The sequence below is a fragment of the Clytia hemisphaerica genome, unplaced genomic scaffold (assembly GCF_902728285.1).
Source record: "Clytia hemisphaerica strain Z4C2 unplaced genomic scaffold, Clytia hemisphaerica genome assembly, whole genome shotgun sequence".
Lineage (NCBI taxonomy): Eukaryota > Metazoa > Cnidaria > Hydrozoa > Leptothecata > Clytiidae > Clytia > Clytia hemisphaerica.
The window spans coordinates 97353-120530 of NW_027104441.1; the positions used below are offsets into that span (position 1 = coordinate 97353).

Here is a 23178-nt window from a genome sequence, read left to right on the forward strand (position 1 = left end):
TAGCCGAATTCGTTTTTTGCCTAATTTGGTGAAAGATCATTTTGGGAATATTTATTTGTAACTAAATCTTTAATTTTAGTCTATTTTTAACAGTTTTAGATGACTTTTAAGCATTCACAATTAGTTCCATTCAAGCTAAAGCCCAGTTACAGATTTGGCGTCTTTTTTGCTAAAAGTCGCCAAATCTATTTTCGGCTTCTGATGATCTTGGAATACATAAGGATTGGTTTTCTTCAAGATTAATCTTAAGTTCAGGTCATTTGCAACTATTTTGGTCGATTTAAGATCATTCAAACTACGTTCCATTGAAGCTATAGGCAAGTTACAAATTTGGCGTCTTTGGTGCTAAATGTAGCTGAATTCGTTTTTTGCCTAATTTTGTGAAAGATAATTTTGAGACTATTATTTTGAAGTAAATCTTCCATTTTATTCTATTTTGAACAATTTTAGTTGACTTTTAAGCATTCACAGTTGGTGCTATTGAAGCTATCTATAGGCCTGTTACAGATTTGGCATCTCTTTTGCTAAAAGTTGCCACATCTGTTTTTGGCTTCTGATAATTTTGGAATTTATGAGGATTTTTTTTTTCAAGTTTATTCTCAAGTTGAAGCCATTTGCCAATATTTTGGTTGATGTAAGATCATTCAAACTACTTTCCATTGAAGCTATAGGCAAGTTACAAATTTGGCGTCTTTTGTGCTAAATGTCGCTGAATTCGTTTTTGGTCTAATTTGGTGAAAGATCATTTTGGGATTATTTATTTTGAAATAAATCTTCCATTTTGTACTCTTTTTAACAATTTTAGTTGACTTTCAAGCATTCACCGTTGATTCTCTTGAAGCTATAGGCCAGTTACAGATTTGCCATCTTTTTTGCTAAAAGTTGCCACCTCTGTTTTCGGCGTCTAATGATTTTGGAATATATAAGGATTGGTTTTCTTCAAGTTTATTCTCAAGTTTAGGCCATTTGCAAATATTTTGGGATTTAAGATCATTCCAAACTATGTTCCATTGAAGCTATAGGCAAGTTACAGACTTGGCGTCTTTTTGGTCTAAATGTAGCCGAATTCGTTTTTTGCCTAATTTGGTGAAAGATCATTTTGGGATTATTTATTTGTAACTAAATCTTTCATTTTAGTCTATTTTTAACAGTTTTAGATGACTTTTAAGCATTCACGATTGGTTCCATTCAAGCTAAAGCCCAGTTACAGATTTCGCGTCTTTTTTGCTAAAAATCGCCACATCTATTTTCGCCTTCTTATGATCTCGGAATTCATAAGGATTGGTTTCATGCAAATTTAATCTTAAGTTCAGGCCATTTGCAACTATTTTGATCGATTTAAGATCATTCAAACTACGTTTCATTGAAGCTATAGCCCAGTTACAAATTTGGCGTCTTTTGTGCTAAATGTAGCCGAATTTGTTATTTGCCTAATTTTGTGAAAGATAATTTTGGGATTATTTATTTTGAAGTAAATCTTCCATTTTAGTCTTTTTGAACAATTTTAGTTGAATTTTAAGCATTCACGATTGGTTCCATTCAACCTAAAGCCCAGTTACAGATTTGGCGTCTTTTTTGCTAAAAGTCGCCACATCTATTTTCGGCTTCTGATGATCTTGAAATACAAAAGAGGGTTTTCTTCAAGTTTAATCTTAAGTTCAGGCCATTTGCAACTATTTTGGTCGATGTAAGATCATTCAAACTACTTTCCATTGAAGCTATAGGCAAGTTACAAATTTGGCATCTTTTGTGCTAAATGTCGCCGAATTTGTTTTTTGTCTAATTTTGTAAAAGATGATTTTCGGATTTTTTATTTTGAACTAAATCTTCCATTTTGTTCTCTTTTTAACAATTTTAGTTGACTTTCAAGCATTCACCGTTGATTCTCTTGAAGCTATAGGCCAGTTAAAGATTTGCCATCTTTTTTGCTAAAAGTTGCCACCTCTGTTTTCGGCGGCTAATGATTTCGGAATTTATAAGGATTGGTTTTCTTCAAGTTTATTGTTCAAGTTTATGCCATTTACAAATATTTTGGTATTGAAGATCATTCCAAATTATGTTCTATTGAAGCTATAGGCAAGTTACAGATTTGGCGTCCTTTGTGCTAAATGTAGCCGAATTCGTTTTTTGCCTAATTTTGTGAAAGATAATTTTGGAATTCTTTATTTTGAACTAAATCTTTCATTTTAGTCTATTTTTAACAGTTTTAGATGACTTTTAAGCATTCACGATTGGTTCCATTCAAGCTAAAGCCCAGTTACAGATTTGGCGTCTTTTTTGCTAAAAATCGCCACATCTATTTTCGCCTTCTAATGATCTCGGAATTCATAAGGATTGGTTTTATGCAACTTTAATCTTAAGTTTAGGCCATTTGCAACTATTTTAGTCGATTTAAGATCATTTAAACTACGTTCCATTGAAGCTATAGGCAAGTTACAAATTTGGCATCTTTTGTGCTAAATGTAGCCGAATTCGTTTTTTGCCTAATTTGGTGAAAGATCATTTTGGGGTTATTTATTTTGAAGTAAATTTTCCATTTTATTCTCTTTTTAACAATTTTAGTTGACTTTCAAGCATTCACAGTTGGTTCTCTTGAAGCGATAGGCCAGTTACAGATTTGGCATCTTTTTTGCTAAAAGTTGCCACCTCTGTTTTCGGCGTCTAATGATTTTGGAATATATAAGGATTGGTTTTCTTCAAGTTTATTCTCAAGTTTATGCCATTTACAAATATTTTGGTAATGTTAGATCTTCCATATTATGTTCTATTGAAGCTATAGGCAAGTTAAAGACTTGGCGTCTTTTGTGCTAAATGTAGCCGAATTCGTTTTTTGCCTAATTTTGTGAAAGATAATTTTGGGATCGTTAATTTTGAATTTAATCTTTCATTTAAGTCTATTTTATACAGTTTTATATGACTTTTAAGCATTCACAATTGGTTCCATTCAAGCTAAAGCCCAGTTACAGATTTGGCGTCTTTTTTGCTAAAAGTCGCCACATCTATTTTCGGCTTCTGATGATCTTGGAATACATGAGGATTGGTTTTCTTCAAGTTTAATCTTATGTTCAGGCCATTTGCAACTATTTTGGTCGATTTAAAATCATTCTAGCTACGTTCCATTGAAGCTATAGGCAAGTTACAAATTTGGCGTCTTTTGTGCTAAATGTCGCTGAATTCGTTTTTGTTCTAATTTGGTGAAAGATCATTTTGGGATTATTTATTTTGAAGTAAATCTTCAATTTTTGTCTATTTTGAACAATTCATTTACTTTTAAGCATTCACAGTCTTTTTTCCTAAAAGTTGCCACATCTGTTTTTGGCTTCTGATAATTTTGGAATTAATAAGGATTTTCTTTTTCAAGTTGATTCTCAAGTTGAAGCCATTTGCAACTATTTTGGTCGATGTAAGATCATTTAAACTAAGTTCCATCGAAGCTATAGCCAAGTAACAAACTTGGCGTCTTTTGTGCTATATGTCGCTGAATTTGTTTTTGGTCTAATTTGGTGAAAGATCATTTCGGGATTATTTATTTTGAAGTAAATCTTCCATTTTATTTTAGTTTGAACTATTTTGTTTTACTTTTAAGCATTCACAGTTGGTGCTATTGAAGTTATCTATAGGCCTGTTACAGATTTGGCATATTTTTTGCTAACAGTCGCCACATCTGTTTTTGGCTTCTGATAATTTTGGAATTTATAAGTATTTTCTTTTTCAAGTTTATTCTCAAGTTGAAGCCATTTGCAACTATTTTGTTCGATGTAAGATCATTTAAACTAAGTTCCATCGAAGCTATAGCCAAGTAACAAATTTGGCGTCTTTTGTGCTAAATGTCGCTGAATTCGTTTTTGGTCTAATTTGGTGAAAGATCATTTCGGGATTATTTATTTTGAAGTAAATCTTCCATTTTATTCTCTTTTTAGCAATTTTAGTTGACTTTCAAGCATTCACAGTTGGTTCTCATGAAGCTATAGGCCAGTTACAGATTTGGCATCTATTTTGCTAAAAGTTGCCACCTCTGTTTTCGGCGTCTAATGATTTAGGAATTTATAAGGATTGGTTTTCTTCAAGTTTATTCTAAACTTTATGCCATTTACAAATATTTTGGTAATGTAAAATCTTCCAAATTATGTTCTATTAAAGCTATAGGCAAGTTACAGACTCGATTTAAGATCATTTAAACTAAGTTCCATCGAAGCTATAGCCAAGTTACAAATTTGGCGTCTTTTTTTCTAAATGTTGCTGAACTCGTTTTAAGTCTAATTTGGTGAAAGATCATTTTGGGATTATTTATTTTGAAGTAAATCTTCCATTTTATTCTCTTTTTAGCAATTTTAGTTGACTTTCAAGCATTCACAGTTGGTTCTCTTGAAGCGATAGGCCAGTTACAGATTTGCCACCTCTGTTTTCGGAGTCTAATGATTTTGGAATATATAAGGATTGGTTTTCTTCAAGTTTTTTCTCAAGTTTATGCCATTTACAAATATTTTGGTGATGTTAGATCTTCCAAATTATGTTCTATTAAAGCTATAGGCAAGTTACAGACTTGGCGTCTTTTGTGCTAAATGTAGCCGAATTCGTTTTTTGCCTAATTTTGTGAAAGATAATTTTGGGATCGTTAATTTTGAACTTAATCTTTCATTTAAGTCTATTTTTGACAGTTTTAGATGACTTTTAAGCATTCACAATTGGTTCCATTCAAGCTAAAGCCTAGTTACAGATTTGGCGTCTTTTTTGCTAAAAGTCGCCACATCTATTTTCGGCTTCTGATGATCTTGGAATACATAGGATAGGTTTTCTTCAAGTTTAATCTTAAGTTCAGGCTATTTGCAACTATTTTGGTCGATTTAAGATCATTCCAACTACGTTCCATTGAAGCTATAGGCAAGTTACAAATTTGGCGTCTTTTGTGCTAAATGTCGCTGAATTCGTTTTTGTTCTAATTTGGTGAAAGATCATTTTGGGATTATTTATTCTGAAGTAAATCTTCCATTTTATTCTCTTTTTAGCAATTTTAGTTGACTTTCAAGCATTCACAGTTGGTTCTCTTGAAGCGATAGGCCAGTTACAGATTTGCCATTTTTTTTGCTAAAAGTTGCCACCTCTGTTTTCGGCGTCTAATGATTTTGGAATATATAAGGATTGGTTTTCTTCAAGTTTATTCTCAAGTTTATGCCATTTACAAATATTTTGGTAATGTTAGATCTTCCATATTATGTTATATTGAAGCTATAGGCAAGTTACAGACTTGGCGTCTTTTGTGCTAAATGTAGCCGAATTCGTTTTTTGCCTAATTTTGTGAAAGATAATTTTGGGATCGTTAATTTTGAACTTAATCTTTCATTTAAATCTATTTTTGACAGTTTTAGATGAGTTTTAAGCATTCCCAATTGGTTCCATTCAAGCTAAAGCCCAGTTACAGATTTGGCGTCTTTTTTGCTAAAAGTCGCCACATCTATTTTTGGCTTCTGATGATCTTGGAATACATGAGGATTGGTTTTCTTCAAGTTTATTCTTATGTTCAGGCCATTTGCAACTATTTTGGTCGATTTAAAATCATTCTAACTACGTTCCATTGAAGCTATAGGCAAGTTACAAATTTGGCGTCTTTTGTGCTAAATGTCGCTGAATTCGTTTTTGTTCTAATTTGGTGAAAGATCATTTTGGGATTATTTATTTTGAAGTAAATCTTCCATTTTAGTCTATTTTGAACAATTTTATTTTACTTTTAAGCATTCACAGTCTTTTTTCCTAAAAGTTGCCACATCTCTTTTTGGCTTCTGATACTTTTGGAATTAATAAGGATTTTCTTTTTCAAGTTGATTCTCAAGTTGAAGCCATTTGCAACTATTTTGGTCGATGTAAGATCATTTAAACTGAGTTCCATCGAAGCTATAGCCAAGTAACAAGCTTGGCGTCTTTTGTGCTAAATGTCGCTGAATTCGTTTTTGGTCTAATTTGTTGAAAGATCATTTCGGGATTATTTATTTTGAAGTAAATCTTCCATTTTATTCTTATTTTAGCAATTTTAGTTGACTTTCAAGCATTCATAGTTGGTTCTCATGAAGCTATAGGCCAGTTACAGATTTGGCATCTTTTTTGCTAAAAGTTGCCACCTCTGTTTTCGGCGTCTAATGATTTAGGAATTTATAAGGATTGGTTTTCTTCAAGTTTATTCTCAAGTTTATGCCATTTACAAATATTTTGGTAATGTAAGATCTTCCAAATTATGTTCTATTGAAGCTATAGGCAAGTAACAAATTTGGCGTCTTTTGTGCTAAATGTCGCTGAATTCGTTTTTGGTCTAATTTGGTGAAAGATCATTTCGGGATTATTTATTTTGAAGTAAATCTTCCATTTTATTTTATTTTGAACTATTTTATTTTACTTTTAAGCATTCACAGTTGGTGCTATTGAAGCTATCTATAGGCTTGTTACAGATTTGGCATATTTTTTGCTAAAAGTTGCCACATCTGTTTTTGGCTTCTGATAATTTTGGAATTTATAAGTATTTTCTTTTTCAAGTTTATTCTCAAGTTGAAGCCATTTGCAACTATTTTGGTCGATGTAAGATCATTTAAACTAAGTTCCATCGAAGCTATAGCCAAGTAACAAACTTGGCGTCTTTTGTGCTAAATGTCGCTGAATTCGATTTGGTCTAATTTGGTGAAAGATCATTTTGGGATTATTTATTTTGAAATAATTCTTCCATTTTGTACTCTTTTTAACAATTTTAGTTGACTTTCAAGCATTCACAGTTGGTTCTCTTGAAGCGATAGGCCAGTTACAGATTTGCCATCTTTTTTGCTAAAAGTTGCCACCTCTGTTTTCGGCGTCTAATGATTTTGGAATATATAAGGATTGGTTTTCTTCAAATTTATTCTCAAGTTTATGCCATTTAGAAATATTTTGGTAATGTTAGATCTTCCATATTATGTTCTATTGAAGCTATAGGCAAGTTACAGACTTGGCGTCTTTTGTGCTAAATGTAGTCGAATTCGTTTTTTCCTTAATTTTGTGAAAGATAATTTTGGGATCGTTAATTTTGAACTTAATCTATCATTTAAATCAATTTTTGACAGTTTTAGATGACTTTTAAGCATTCACAATTGGTTCCATTCAAGCTAAAGCCCAGTTACAGATTTGGCGTCTTTTTTGCTAAAAGTCGCCACATCTATTTTCGGCTTCTGATGATCTTGGAATACATGAGGATTGGTTTTCTTCAAGTTTAATCTTATGTTCAGGCCATTTGCGACTATTTTGGTCGATTTAAAATCATTCTAACTACGTTCCATTGAAGCTATAGGCAAGTTACAAATTTGGCGTCTTTTGTGCTAAATGTCGCTGAATTCGTTTTTGTTCTAATTTGGTGAAAGATCATTTTGGGATTATTTATTTTGAAGTAAATCTTCCATTTTAGTCTATTTTTAACAGTTTTAGATGACTTTTAAGCATTCACGATTGGTTCCATTCAAGCTAAAGCCCAGTTACAGATTTCGCGTCTTTTTTGCTAAAAATCGCCACATCTATTTTCGCCTTCGAATGATCTCGGAATTCATAAGGATTGGTTTTATGCAACTTTAATCTTAAGTTTAGGCCATTTGCAACTATTTTAGTCGATTTAAGATCATTTAAACTACGTTTCATTGAAGCTATAGCCCAGTTACAAATTTGGCGTCTTTTGTGCTAAATGTAGCCGAATTTGTTTTTTGCCTAATTTTGTGAAAGATAATTTATGCCATTTACAAATATTTTGGTAATTGAAGATCTTCCAAATTATGTTCTATTGAAACTATAGGCAAGTTACAGACTTGGCATCTTTTGTGCTAAATGTAGCCGAATTCGTTTTTTGCCTAATTTTGTGAAAGATAATTTTGGAATTCTTTATTTTGAACTAAATCTTTCATTTTAGTCTATTTTTAACAGTTTTAGATGACTTTTAAGCATTCACGATTGGTTCCATTCAAGCTAAAGCCCAGTTACAGATTTGGCGTCTTTTTTGCTAAAAATCGCCACATCTATTTTCGCCTTCTAATGATCTCGGAATTCATAAGGATTGGTTTTATGCAACTTTAATCTTAAGTTTAGGCCATTTGCAACTATTTTAGTCGATTTAAGATCATTTAAACTACGTTTCATTGAAGCTATAGCCCAGTTACAAATTTGGCGTCTTTTGTGCTAAATGTAGCCGAATTTGTTTTTTGCCTAATTTTGTGAAAGATAATTAGTGGGCGGGAGACAAGAAATGGAGACGAGAATGAGTCCGTTGACCCTGAGATTATATATTTCATGTCAATGTAGGCTTATTGCTATATACAAGTGTGGCGGATATATTGGGGTCACTCCTATAGGAAAGTAAGGTACACGGTCGGCATATGACAGAGGCCCCGTAAGTACCAAGGCTAACAGGCGACTAAACATGTGGGTACTCGGTCGGCATGCAGGATACAGAGGCCCCGTAAGTACAAAGGCTATCAGATACGGTACTCGGTCGGCATGTGTAATACAGAGGCCCCGTAAGTACAAAGGCTAACATAGGCCCTAGGAAGAGAATCTAGGCGTCACAATCATGTGACCAACCGCGACATAGGAGGGACCCGAGAAAATTGTGAAAGGGTGGGAAGGTGGGGAAGAAAACTCACGACCGAAGAGCAGGGTCGAAGAAGAAGAAACCACGCGAGGTCTGGGTCGAATAAACACCGGAACGAGAGGACTAGGGAGAGTCGCAGGCGGTCTCTTGTCTACCGCCACTAACCATAATTTCACGCCTTGGCCCGAAACTGCGATTAGTGGGCGGGAGACAAGAAATGGAGACGAGAATGAGTCCGTTGACCCTGAGATTATATATTTCATGTCAATGTAGGCTTATTGCTATATACAAGTGTGGCGGATATATTGGGGTCACTCCTATAGGAAAGTAAGGTACACGGTCGGCATATGACAGAGGCCCCGTAAGTACCAAGGCTAACAGGCGACTAAACATGTGGGTACTCGGTCGGCATGCAGGATACAGAGGCCCCGTAAGTACAAAGGCTATCAGATACGGTACTCGGTCGGCATGTGTAATACAGAGGCCCCGTAAGTACAAAGGCTAACATAGGCCCTAGGAAGAGAATCTAGGCGTCACAATCATGTGACCAACCGCCAAATAAAGGAACGGCCAAAGAGCGACCCCAATGCCACACCTACAGGGAGGGAAGAACAGTACTAGACGAACTAGTGTGTGGGATGCCGAAAGAAAACAAACTAATTAATAAGTTGAGTAAATACTAATATTACGGATGTATATAGAAAATACTTGAGTATAAAGAGCGATTCTGATATGATAACTATATGCTAAAATAAGAACATAAGTATACCATTGAAATATACTATATGAAAAAAAAACAAAAAAAAAACAGGCTACCGCAGAATGTGAGTACCTAGATATAGTCGTATGCTAAATGATGCACGAGGAGTAGGCCCGAATGAAAAAGGACGTCGAGTAGTAAGTGACTAGTAAGTGCTAGAAGTGCCGACGCAGTAGAGCACAGTAGAGATGTAAATAGGGCATAATTGTACGCTTGAATCCGACGAGGTAGATGCAAATAATATAATAAATACTAGAAAGGCTATTGTTGCTGAGGTGCATCTGGATTCCACAGTCCATACCCAAGGGTTTTAGTTCGACACAATAATTGTCCTGTTTGCCTGATGGTTTTATCTGGGATACGAATGTAAGTCTCAAAACAAGTGCTGTTCCATCTACTAAGTTGCTTAATTAGCCAGCTTGGTAGTCCTGCTGCTGCTGCTGTTGTGGCGGCTCCTATTCTGAAGGAGTGGGTTGAGATCGGATGTGTTTTGGTATTATGAAGAATAGTGTGAAGGAACTGGTTGAATCTGCGCCTAGTTAGAAACGAACCGTTTGAAAATGCGAAGAGAGGTCCGGATTTTTCGGATGCATCCGGCAGAGGTCCTTTAGGTTACGAACAGGACATATTGGGTGACTGGTGGGACACAGGCGTATGACGCAGCCTTGGCGGAAGGGGTCTGTTTTTGATGCTTTTATGTTGACCAGGGCCATGGATGTCATTACGGTGATGTCATTGTATAATAATGTAGTGGTTGGTTCAAACTTATGCGAGGATGGTGAGAGGTATTCTGATGAGCGTAGGAAGCAAAGAATGCTGTTGTACAGGCGGTCCATAGCATTTGTCGGTCAAAGGTGCAATATTCTGAATTTAGCAGGTATTTGTAAATCTGAGTAAGTAGTTCAACTGTGATGGGTTGCCGTTTGGGTTTTTTGTATTGCGGGCCCTGGGTGCGTTTTATGCTGCGTATGAGGAGGTATAGTCGTGGAAGCGGTGGCAGTTGTGTGTGATAACAATATCGAATATCGTGGAACTTTAGTGCTGATAAGTGCATTTTGATGTTGTTGTATGACGAATATTCAGAGAGAAAAGTGGTGTAAAGCATTAGTACTTCCTCGGTTAATGGGAATGTTTGTAGGTGGAAATGTTGGCAGAAGTTGGAGTAGTTGGTAGTGCATCGTTTGTATTGTTCGTTGGTGCTTGGGGCCAGGGTGTTAGCCATGAGATGATGCATTTTTGTGGTTAGTCTCTCGATGGTTAGACTTCCCAAGCGTTGGATGGTAGCGGTGTTGGATGTGCGTCTGCTGATGGTGCTAGCTGCCGGAATCTTACGTCCTGGAAACGAGAAATAGCATCAGCTATAGGGTTATCAAGGCCATATACATGTTTAAAAGAGATGAAACATTGAAGTCTAGCCGCAGTTAAGTATAATGTTCGAATGAGGGTCATGAGTAGGGGTGATTTCGTAGAGCCAGCCTGCCAGATCTGAGTGATTGGGAGATTGTCTGTTAAGAACACAATACGTTTCCCGGCCCAGTTATGCCCCCAGGTCTTAGTTGCGATGACAATTGTAAAGAGTTCTTTAAAATCAATGTCATATTGTACGTTGGTAAACTGCGTGGGCCAAGCTGCTTGGATCCAGGAGTTTCCATAGATCGCCCCGAGACCAATGTTTGAAGCATCCGTGTTGAGTCTGATGTCACTGGAGAGTATGGTGAATGGGTCAGGAATAATGGATGATTTGTTCCAGGACGGGAGGAAATCAATCCACCATTTGATGTCTGCACGTGCCTCGCTGTTTAAAGTAATATGATGATGCAATTTTGTGACTGATGTTGACGTGTCTATGAGTCGGCGTAGAAAAATGCGACCAGGTCTAACAACCTTGCAAACAAATGAGAGTTTCCCAATTAGAGATAACAGTTCTTTTTTAGTACATTTTCGACGTGATGTCCAGAATGGCAGTGAATCTATCAGTTCGATATACTTATCCTCAGGTATGCGAATAATTTGCTCTGCTGAATCTATTTCAATCCCCAAGTAGGTTATCTGACGAGAAGGGCCTTCAGTCTTATCATCCGCAGTTGGGATTCCGAGGTGATGAAAAGCTGATAGCGCAGTTCCAATCTCATTGTTGGCTATTGATATTGTGGGTTGATGAACAAATAGGAAATCGTCAGAGTAATGTGTCGATTCAGTAAGATCGTATTTATTCTGAAGGATCCAATGTACTGTGTCTGCAAATGATGTAAATATTGCTGGTGATGAACGTAACCCAAAAGGTAAGCGAGTGTCGACAAAGTACATGTCCTGCCAGTGAATGCCAAGTAATACCCATTGGGATGGATGGACGGGAAGGAGGCGGAATGCGTGCTGGATGTCAATTTTTGTCATCAAACAGTCCTTTCCCATTTTATATACAAGTTCTGTAGCCTGGTCAAAGCTAGCATATTTGACTAGGAAGTCCTCCTTGGGGATGCCTTCATTAATTGACTCGCCAAGTGGTTGGGAAAGGTCCATAATTAGTCGTCTTGTTCCATCTTTTTTTTCTCGCGAGCCCAGCGGCGAGCAATGTAGATTTTGTATTGGTGGTTCCCGGAATGGCCCGGAAGTGTGTTTTCGTTGTAGTTCTTTGCAGATAGCTGTAGTGACTGCCTCTTTGTGCTCTAAGGCTGACCGTAGGTTTTTTTGTAGGGATGGTGAATGAGGGCCATGGTAACCGATGTTAAAGCCGTTAGTCAGTCCATTGATTAAATAATTACAAAGTTCCTGGTCCGGATGACCTACTAAGGCTAGTGAAAGATTATCTATACTTACAGGAGTTATGATGCCATTTGGTAAGGGATTAGCCGGACGTAGGTCTGAATGATGTACGGGTTGAGGATGCTGCTGAGAAACATTTGTTGCCGGGGTGACCTGCTGTGTAGCATTTGTTGCAGATATGGCGGTATTGGCAAGGGGGTTTATTGCAAAAACCGACTTGATTGTATCGTCCGCAGATATCATTTGTGGCATTAGTTGGTTGACGTGTGTTGTTGGTTCCATTCCTAGAGAAAGCGGTTTGTTGTGGATGATGGGAGTCATTCCGAAACTGTTTTTCTGCTACGTAGCTGTAGGGATTGTGTTTGACAGATGATCTAGAGTTTGTTTTGTATGGGCAGGAGGATACGTAGTGCCCGAATGAGTGGCAGTGATAGCATGATGGTAATAAGGTTTCGCGTAAGTAAATATTGAATAGTTCGTCATTAGTTTTGCACCATGAAGCTGTGCGCAAGTCGGTGGGGAGCGAATGTTGAGCTGCTAGGGTATGACGAAGTGCTTTGTCGTACAGATAAACACTTTCAAACTTGTGTTTCCTGGCTATGGTGGCAATGTTCTTAAAATAGCTGAAGAGTTTGAAATGCATATCAGGGTGGTAGTGTAGGTAGGCTTGGCAGTACGTGTTCCAGGCACAGATCCAGGAAGGATAGTCACGGATTTTTGATTTTGTTTGGTTCGGCTTGAGATAGAGATTGTTGTTATCGTCGAGTTGGAAACCCAGTAGTTCGTGCTGCAATTGGTTGAGGGTGGAGGGGGCAATATGTCGTCGAAATCAACGTACTCATGTTTCTTTATCTTGTTTAGGGTGGTAGTTTTAAGACCTGGTGGGCTGTAGGGATTACTATAATTAAATGTACCTTGTGTTGGTTGTTGTGATAAGCTTTGTTGAAGGTCAAAACCAAAAACATTTTGCTGTTCTTCGATATAGGGCTCATCTTGTTCGTCATTTGTTATGAGAATGGCAGAATTCTTGTTTCTGTTTTTTTGCTGAGTAAGTGTTGGGTTGTTTTGATTCGGTGTAATTGGGTCTCGACTTTGTCCAGTCTCGAAATTGACGTGTGTCGGACTTTCGACGGAGGTGATTAGGTTGTTTTGAGTAGTTTTATTAATGTTGTTATTATTATGAATGTTGTTCTTAAGTGTATCTAATTCGGTTCTCATTGATCGGAATTCCTCTAAAACGTCTGATAGCTGGATGTTGGTAGTGTCGGTAGGAGGGTTGAAATGTTCAAATAATCGTGTTTGTAGTTCGATTTTCTTACCAACATGTGAGAGATGCAGCTCTTTGAGCTTGTTTCTTAAACCAGTGATGGATGATTTCCCCCAGTCGGCTATGGAGTGGTCACGGTCGGTGTGTTCGTTTGCGTTGGACTTCTTTGTAGGCATTGTTGTAGAATATATGTCTTCGTTAAACTAATAATTTCTTGTAAATAGTAAATTTTTAATAACTAAGAAGAAAACTCACGACCGAAGAGCAGGGTCGAAGAAGAAGAAACCACGCGAGGTCTGGGTCGAATAAACACCGGAACGAGAGGACTAGGGAGGGTCGCAGGCGGTCTCTTGTCTACCGCCACTAACCATAATTTCACGCCTTGGCCCGAAACTGCGATTTTGGGATTATTTATTTTGAAGTAAATCTTCCATTTTAGTCTATTTTGAACAATTTTAGTTGAATTTTAAGCATTCACGATTGGTTCCATTCAACCTAAAGCCCAGTTACAGATTTGGCGTCTTTTTTGCTAAAAGTCGCCACATCTATTTTCGGCTTCTGATGATCTTGAAATACAAAAGGATTGGTTTTCTTCAAGTTTAATCTTAAGTTCAGGCCATTTGCAACTATTTTGGTCGATGTAAGATCATTCAAACTACTATCCATTGAAGCTATAGGCAAGTTACAAATTTGGCATCTTTTGTGCTAAATGTCGCCGAATTTGTTTTTTGTCTAATTTTGTAAAAGATGATTTTCGGATTTTTTATTTTGAACTAAATCTTCCATTTTATTCTCTTTTTAACAATTTTAGTTGACTTTCAAGCATTCACTGTTGATTCTCTTGAAGCTATAGGCCAGTTAATGATTTGCCATCTTTTTTGCTAAAAGTTGCCACCTCTGTTTTCGGCGGCTAATGATTTCGGAATTTATAAGGATTGGTTTTCTTCAAGTTTATTTTCAAGTTTATGCCATTTACAAATATTTTGGTAATTGAAGATCTTCCAAATTATGTTCTATTGAAGCTATAGGCAAGTTACAGACTTGGCATCTTTTGTGCTAAATGTAGCCGAATTCGTTTTTTGCCTAATTTTGTGAAAGATAATTTTGGAATTCTTTATTTTGAACTAAATCTTTCATTTTAGTCTATTTTTAACAGTTTTAGATGACTTTTAAGCATTCACGATTGGTTCCATTCAAGCTAAAGCCCAGTTACAGATTTGGCGTCTTTTTTGCTAAAAATCGCCACATCTATTTTCGCCTTCTAATGATCTCGGAATTCATAAGGATTGGTTTTATGCAACTTTAATCTTAAGTTTAGGCCATTTGCAACTATTTTAGTCGATTTAAGATCATTTAAACTACGTTCCATTGAAGCTATAGTCAAGTTACAAATTTGGCCTTTTTTGTGCTAAATGTCGCTGAGTTCGTTTTTTTTCTAATTTGGTGAAAGATCATTTTGGGATTATTTATTTTGAAGTAAATCTTCCATTTTAGTCTCTTTTGAACAATTTTATTTTACTTTTAAGAATTCACAGTTGGTGCTATTGAAGCTATATATAGTGGCCTGTTACAGATTTGGCATCTTTTTTGCTAAAAGTTGCCACATCTGTTTTTGGCTTCTGATAATATTGGAATTTATAAGGATTTTCTTTTTCAAGTTTATTCTCAAGAGTTGAAGCCATTTGCAAATATTTTGGTCGATGTAAGATCATTCAAACTACTTTCCATTGAAGCTATAGGCAAGTTACAAATTTTGGCGTCTTTTGTACTAAATGTCGCCGAATTGGTTTATTTGCCTAATTTTGTGAAAGATAATTTTCGGATTTTTTATTTTGAACTAAATCTTCCATTTTATTCTATTTTTAACATTTTTAGTTGACTTTTAAGCATTTACAATTGGTTCCATTGAAGCTAAAGCCCAGTTACATATTTGGCGTCTTTTCCGCTAAAGTTCGCCACATCTGTTTTTGGCTTCTGATGATCTTGGATTATTTGTTTTCTTCAGCTTTGTTTCTAAGTTCTGGTCATGTGAAAAAATATTTCTCGATCAAATTTCACTCACACTAAGCATCTTCGAAGATGTGGTTACAGATTTTGCGTCTTTTATACTAAAATTTGCCAAATTGAGAAATCCATAAATGGAACATATCGAAAAAAACTTATTCGATATTGGAATACGTTAAAATTTGCGAAATTGTTGTGATCTGCCTGTGTTATTTGAAACTCAACCACCTACTCCACTCCTCTCAATGAAATTGGTTGATCCTCGTAAATAATTTCAACAACAAATTGTAAACACAGAAGCGACGTAATTTTGTTTTTTGGACTACCTTGGAGGTCCTTTAATTTAACCTTTTCTCGAGGCTCATTAGTTTTTTTCTGATTTTTAGCACAAAGGTGCAAATTAGTAATACCCAAAATGTGACAGAGCCCGATTTTCGAAAACAAATCCCAGAAACATCCCTGTAAAACCGGTTTTTTTTCATTTCTTGAGATTTTATCGTTAGTTTTTTCCGATTTTTTGCACAAAAATGCATATTAGCAATGCCCGAATCGTGATCGAGGCGGATTTTCGAGAAAAAAATTTTTAAAGCAAGAAATAATTTGAAACATTAAAGGAACGAAAAAAGAACTCGAGAATCTACAGGAAGTAAATTACTCGAAAATGTAAAAGAAGAAAAAATACTCGAGTTAAAATACCAGCACCAATCACTCCAAATTTTAAAGTTACGGAAAAAACCGAGTTACGAAATTGAGAATGACGTCATAGAAGGTACAAAATGACGTCATAACTCGGTTTTTTCGTAATTCGGTTTTTGAACGCGAGAAAAATAATTCGGGATATCCGAGCCTCTTGGCTCTCTTTTAAAGAAACGACTCCTCTAGTTATGTTAAATACACCTCTCCCTCAAAACCTTGCTAAAACGCATACTAAAGGTAAGAAAAACTTCTCATTTCATTTTCTTGAAAAAAGATACGCCAAAGGGTGAGCGAATAGTCCGAGGAGCGCCTAGATTAAAAGTACAAAAGCCCGCGAAAATAAAAGGAGCGGGCAACTAATGGGATTGTGGTAGTGTTTCACATCACAAATCAAAACTTTTTATGCTAAGGGTATCTAAGGCACTCCCCGACAATGACCGCGTGAAGTTTTACTTCCCTTCTTTACTTAAATTCTTAAATTTCTTTAAGTTGTTTCAATATAGAAAATGACACGGTGCGTAGTCAGAGGATCGCACTTGCTCCCTAATTGACCCAAATTTCAGCAAATACTCACAGGGATAAGAACTTAATAACTTACAGTAGGATAATCATGAAAATAAGGTGAAATTGAAAAAAAGAATTCGAACGTTTTCGATTTTGGAGCAAATTAAACACTGTGACTACTCAGCTGATTTTTCTCCATCAAAACATTTTCGAAAAAACCTCAAAACATGTACCTAAGTATGGATGGAACCCCATGTAGCTATTAGGGAGTGACTTGTGTACCCCGATTGAAAATACCGGATGCCCCGGATGTTTATTATTTTTTTAGGATTTAGGAAGTGCGGTTATTCGAGTGGGGGGCGTTTAAAAGAAGGGGATGTTTATTAAATGATCTTAAGCCATTGTCTTGTTTTGCCTTTTCGTTTTGAGATATAAAATTAGGTCAAAGTTAAGTTTGAATAGAATAATAATAGGATTCAATTATTAACACATATTTAACTTAAGTTTTCGTTCGTATCTTCTAACTTACAACTACTTGCTCCAAATAAACGCCCCTCCTAGAGGGGACGAGTTTATTCGAGTAGGCGTTTATTTGAAGGTGGAGGCGTTTATTAAAAGTTTTTCCTTTAGAAGCGTTTATTCGATGGGGCGTTTAAAATAAGGAGCGTTCATTCGAAGTAGTACAGTAGTCTAATTGTCTGTAATTACGGACAAATATAACTTTTTTGTCCTTATTTGGAGATTTTTAAAAAGTGCACACTATTTTTGACTTAACTAGTATCGGATATAAAAATTTTGAACAGTTTTAGTATGAAACAAATTAAATTTTAGCGATTAACTGAAATTTTTCTTTGAATTGATGGCAACCCTAGACGATTACTTAATTTTTTTTCCAGCTCTCAAATTGGCTTTAATTCAATCAAGAGTGTTTCAGACAAAGAGTCAGACATTATCAAGAGTTAAAGAATTGATCGAAACAGCCGTGAAACAAAAATCAAATTTAGTTTGTTTACCTGTAAGTATGAATACTAAACTTTCTTTTTAAGTCAGACTCCCCCCACTTTATACAATCAATAACTTTTTGCATTCAATAGCCGATCGAAAACTAATCGATTTGTTAATCGATAATTAGGAGGAGGCTCGATTCAATTACCTATCGATTAATCGATTATCAAAGTTGTATCGAGTTGGAGAGTCATGTTTAAGGAAAAACTAATAATTTCAAATTTTTTTACTAAATACTTATTTCTGTAACAATCAAGTCCTTCAGTTATTAGAGGTCTTGTACTTAAATGTACTTTCTTTTTAGGAAATTTTCAATGGCTCTTATGGCTTGGGTTTTTTTATTCCAAACTCGGAAGAGATCCCAGGAGAAACAAGTAACTTCCTATCGGGACTGGCAAAGGAACATTCAATCCACTTAGTTGGTGGATCTATTAGCGAAAAAGATGGTGATAAATATTACAACACTTGTCTTGTTTATGGACCTGATGGATCCCTTGTTGCTAAACACAGAAAAGTATGAACTTAATCTGTTTTAGATATTTAACATATTAGATGGAGTTTTTATAAGATACTTTAATAATTGGTCATTTAAAGTAATAAAAATGACACGTTATTTAGAAAAAGTAACGAAATTATTACTGGTTAACGACCAACCAAATCAAATAAGAGCTTGTAAAAACTCCATCTCGTCCCATTTTTAAGGGATGATCCAAACATGTTATTAGTTCTCTCGAAATTTACCGGATGGTCCAAAAAGTAGGAAACATATAGGTTTAAGGTTCCAAACATTCAAAAAAAATTGCAAAGTGAGATAAACGTTATTGCGTATAAAGAATCCGTGACGTTCAATAGTTGATGTCTTCTGATATCTTTAAAAAATTTTATGAAGACGATTCGGAAGGTTTATGCATGCGAATAATTCTATAAAAATGGCAACTTATATAAAATTTTGAATTCTTCTGATTTTTCTAATAATTAATTTGACTGATCAGTAGAACCAAGCATTGGGCTTTTCCTGAAAATTTTAAATGGTGGGGATGGAGGTTATAATATTTTTGTACCCCCCTGGAAATTGAGACCCTGGACAGCAGGTCTAATTCCCCCAAACAAGTAACAGTTGACCCCCCTGGACATTATAAATCACCCTCAAACAAAGCAAAATTACCCCCAAAACAGAGCAAGTTTCCACCCCCGGACACTATATCCTTCCTATCTTTAAAACATTTTCTGAAATGGCCCATTGTCAATTCTATACTGAGATGAAACAAACAATCGACAATTAATCGCCTATTTTCAATTTTAAGATAGACACATAACATCTAAGTTCTAAAATTTTAATTCCTATTAATTTAATTGTATTTGGTATGGTTGGAAGAACTGCCTTAGTCTTCGGAAAACCTCCATATTTTCACTTTATCTACCCTAATATCTCCACCTCAAACAAATAAAGAATATAATTTCGATTTTTTTCACTTTTGTAGGTTCATTTATTTGACATTGACGTACCTGGAGGAATTAAATTCACTGAATCTGAAATATTGTCTCCGGGCAACTCTACAAATTCGTTTAATATTGGTAGGAATACTTTTTTATGTTATTATTATTATTATACAGTATACAAGTTCACAGGCCCGAGGTGGGCCTCTACGAACCGGTTTGATTACAATTCTAATTTGTTAAATATCTAAGTTTGTGTCTTTTCCACGCTTCATTAAGGTTTTGTTTAAACAAGTGAATGGAGGTCGACTCGACGACAAATCGTGGCAATGCATTCCATGTAGGGATTGTTCTATAGTAGAATGACTTTGTTTGCGCTCCTCGAAGACCATCAGCAGCAAAGTTTGGAACGAATTCGTGATCGTGAAATCTGGCTGGACGAGTTCTTTTAAGTTCTTTTTAGTTCTGTTAATATCACATTTTGCTTTATATTCATAAAATCAATTTTAATTTTAAAGCCAGATTGTTAGCATGAAAGGTGAGGTCTGATTAATGCTAAGCTTGCAAAAGTATTGCACTTTTCAAAACGAATCAACTGAACAAAACAAATCAAAATTTACTTTCTAAAATTACATAATATAGATCATTGAACTAGAAGAGTCCCCCCAGCCGACCCTTAATTTACGCAATCACGCAATTTTTTTTCGAAATTCACGCATTCACGCAAATTTTCCTCGAGTTTCACGCAATAACCCGATTTTTCAGGAAATCGGAAAATTTTCGGGAACAATCGGGGAAACATTGGAAAATCGGGAAAACTGATCGGTGGAAAAAAGGGAAAATTCATGTATTCATGCACAAAATAGCCCAGATTCACGCATTCACGCAATCAAAAAGTGAATTTTCACGTTCACGCAAGTTTTTTTAATTCACGCATTCACGCATTTTTTTTCCAATTTTCACGCATTCACGCAATCGAAAATGCCCATTCACGCATTCACGCAAACCGCTGGGGGGGGGGGCCTCCTAGAACGCTTTGACATCAAAAAGTGTTGACTAAGAATAGAATGGAATGGTCTAAATAGATGGAAAAAATCGAATTGTTTATGATGCAAGATTAGCACACAGCTTCATAAATGTGTAGATTGGCATTGAGATTATACTCAACTAAGGTCATATTGTTTTGACCTATTTTTCCATTCAAGAAAACTACCCAATACAACGATTCCTTAGGACATATTATTGTGTTAACATGATTTTCACTTCTATAATTCGAAATCCTGTATATCTGATGATAAAGAACACAATATCCCTAAACAAAGCAACCTAGCAATTTTCATTCTGCCCTTAGTCTTCGGAAAACCTCCATATTTTCACTTAATCTACCCTAATATCTCCACCTCAGACAAATTGTTAAACTGTTAACAAGTGGTTTGGTTGAAGCCCTTTTTCACCTTTTCTAGGGCCATGGAAGATTGGACTTGGTATTTGCTATGATATTCGCTTTCCTGAGTTGTCTGCTGTGTACGCGAAACAAGGTTTGAGTAGATTATCGCCTAATTAATAAATTTTGTCAAGGCGTAATTGTGTGGTGGTCATCGCTCGTGAATCCTGTCTGAGTGGTCCGAGTTCGATTCCCACTGTAGTTCACTTGACAAATGACCTTACCTTGGTCCGGGTCAATTCAAGCCTTGGGCTAGTTTTCATCATGTCATTATCGTTTGATTCAAGTTATTCCATAATTATTTTATACTGATACATGCTAAAAATGCACATTCTCCATTAGTTAAATTCTCCATTAGTTAAAAAGCCGTAATTAACTTTGATCGTGACTGCAAATCACACTTCTACAATTAAGTTCAGAACATCTTATTTTGGCATTTAACTTATTACATGAATATAACAAGACATTAGGGAAAGTTCTATGCGAATAAAAACACCAGTAATTTTAACCAGCCGTTAATATTTGCCCCTTCCATTATTTCTTGCTTCTCTTCTACTTTTAGTTGTCTAGCATACTAGACTAAGATATGTTATTAAAGAAAAGTCTGTTGTCTTAATATCTTCCAAGAGTGTTCGATGATATGAATCAGAGTTTACTCAAATTAAAAGAAAGAGACTTTGAATGGCAACATTCATAGGTGTTTATCTCCACAAGTCCCGCATTCTTGATATGCGTAAGTCAAGATGACGTCATATTTTTTAACGGAAGCACTCGAAAAAAGCCGGATTTTGACCTCCGTGTTTCTATTTTTAGCAACAGAGAGGGGTCAAAGCCCGGATTTTTTCGGGTGTTTCCGTTAGAAAAATGACATACGCATATCAAGAATTTCTGCTCATTTCTGAAAAAAAAAAGAAATCTCCAGGTGGTGTTATTAATTGAAAGTATTGAAGACCAAATTAATTGAATGCAATCGAATACGACCTACCGTATTAGGTTATGTTATTATAAACATCGTTTTTAGGTTGCAACTTGTTGTTGTTTCCAAGTGCATTCAATATGACGACAGGTCCAAAACACTGGGAATTACTTACACGTGCAAGGTATCATTAGCTGTGTTGGATCGACTTTATATATATCTTTAGAATGTGCACGTCTTCTTTTTATCAGAACATCCAAAATGTTTAAAGCCTTCGGATGTTCTTTACATTTTAAGGTTTAAGCCTAAAATGTTCTTAACATGTTCTTATTTTCATCATTTTGTGAGAAATTTAGTCCATATTCCCTAAGAAATTGGAATTTAGGGTCCTCAAAGTCTTAAGATTTTCTTAACTTACAAGTTCTTAATATTCTGGCCATCGAAACCTTATGTTCTTATATAACATTTCAATTTTTTTATGTTTGTTTCAGGGCAAACGACTTCCAGGTAAAATTTTTGTTTCTATTCCACTGACTTGTACTCTGTTGTGCTTAATTGTTAAGTTGTTCTTGATATTTTTGCCATCCAAGCTCTTATGTTCTGAAAAAAACATTAGCATTATCATTAGAGAACGATTCCAACCTCGCTACAAGTTTCTTCGTGATGACAAAAATCTCAATATGAACTCATATGTCAATGATGTAGCACAAGCACCCTTTAACACCATTTATGCTTTCGACAATCCAGAAGACCAAATCGATATCCTCAACTATCTAATCCTCGAATGCATCGAAAATCATGCTCCGCTGAAACGTGTGAAGCTGACCCGCCCCATCGCGCCATGGATGAGGGACCCAGCTATCAAAAACTGTCGAGCTCAACTTGAACTTTCTCGTCAACAGGCTAAGTTGAACCCACAAGACAAAACCACCTACAAAGAAAACCTCAAAAAGTACAAAAAGAGACTGAAAGAAATCAAAAATAACTTTTTCAGAAAATCCCTATCTTCGAGGGATCCAAAAGCCGTTTGGAGTACAATACATCGAGTTTTGGATAAGGACATGTTTTTTTTTGACTGTACCAAAATGCCGATTTTCAACCAACCCGGTTCAAATCGGCACTAACAGAGACAGCTGAACCCTTTCTTATCGTTATTCAAAAATAAGAAAATAGATTAGTAGCTCTGTCCGATACTTTTTGTCCGATCTTAATAGCTTTTATGGAACTTAAGATATCGCTTGTTGAATCCGGAGTATTTCAGGATGAAAAAAATCATAGTCTATTTCGGATTTAAAAAGTCGGCTCTATATTTGGCCTTTGTCGTGTCCAATTTATATACGAAACTTATATCAGGGTGTAGCTAAAGGATTGAATTTTCACATCGACCTCTTTTTTTTGGAAAAAACCGGAGGAAAATGGGATCAAATTTATCATTTTTGAAATCTAGTTGCTAATTCTAATCGTATATATTTTCCTGACAAGTCTATCTATCGGGGAAGTGATTTGAGATTTTTGTTTAGTTGATAAGAAAGGAACCAACTAAAGAAAACGGGAATGGTTAAAATGAGTGAAAAATGATTAAAAAAGTCCTTTGTTTGTTTTGATCATAACTCACTCCGGCCTTTAAAAAAATTACTCCTCAGGCTATTTTATGATTTTAGGCTACCTCAGGAATGCATAGAAACCTCCTCAGGACCGAATAATGAGTCATGGAGTGAGATATGATCCAAAACACTCCATGATTAATTAATCCTGAAATACTCCGAATTTTGAAATTTCAAATAGCTCATTTTAA

The 23178-nt window shown here is 35.7% G+C and overlaps 2 protein-coding genes across 2 annotated transcripts in view; one reads left to right on the forward strand and one right to left on the reverse strand.

The window, feature by feature from the left end:
* Positions 1-23178, forward strand: part of LOC136820835 (omega-amidase NIT2-like) — a 63226-nt gene that overhangs the window by 8381 nt on the left and 31667 nt on the right. The window contains exons 2-7 of the mRNA XM_067077070.1: positions 17478-17596; positions 17891-18100; positions 19068-19161; positions 20487-20561; positions 21489-21567; positions 21875-21890. Of these exons, the coding sequence (XP_066933171.1) occupies positions 17478-17596; positions 17891-18100; positions 19068-19161; positions 20487-20561; positions 21489-21567; positions 21875-21890 (593 nt within the window). The remainder of the gene's footprint in view (positions 1-17477; positions 17597-17890; positions 18101-19067; positions 19162-20486; positions 20562-21488; positions 21568-21874; positions 21891-23178) is intronic.
* LOC136820968 (uncharacterized) lies at positions 10069-13553 on the reverse strand. The gene is made up of 2 exons (XM_067077199.1): positions 13025-13553; positions 10069-10682 (listed from the first exon to the last, which is right to left on the reverse strand). The coding sequence occupies exons 1-2, from the start codon at positions 13551-13553 to the stop codon at positions 10069-10071; spliced, it is 1143 nt and encodes a 380-aa protein (XP_066933300.1).

What these genes read in the sequence shown, in the direction of transcription:
- LOC136820968 (XM_067077199.1), bottom strand. Translation starts at nt 13,553, where the DNA reads ATGCCTACAAAGAAGTCCAACGCAAACGAACACACCGACCGTGACCAC. An exon ending in ATCACAACAACCAACACAAG is followed by an intron (nt 10,683 to 13,024) that starts GTACATTTAATT and finishes TCTCGTTTCCAG; the next exon opens with GACGTAAGATTCCGGCAGCT.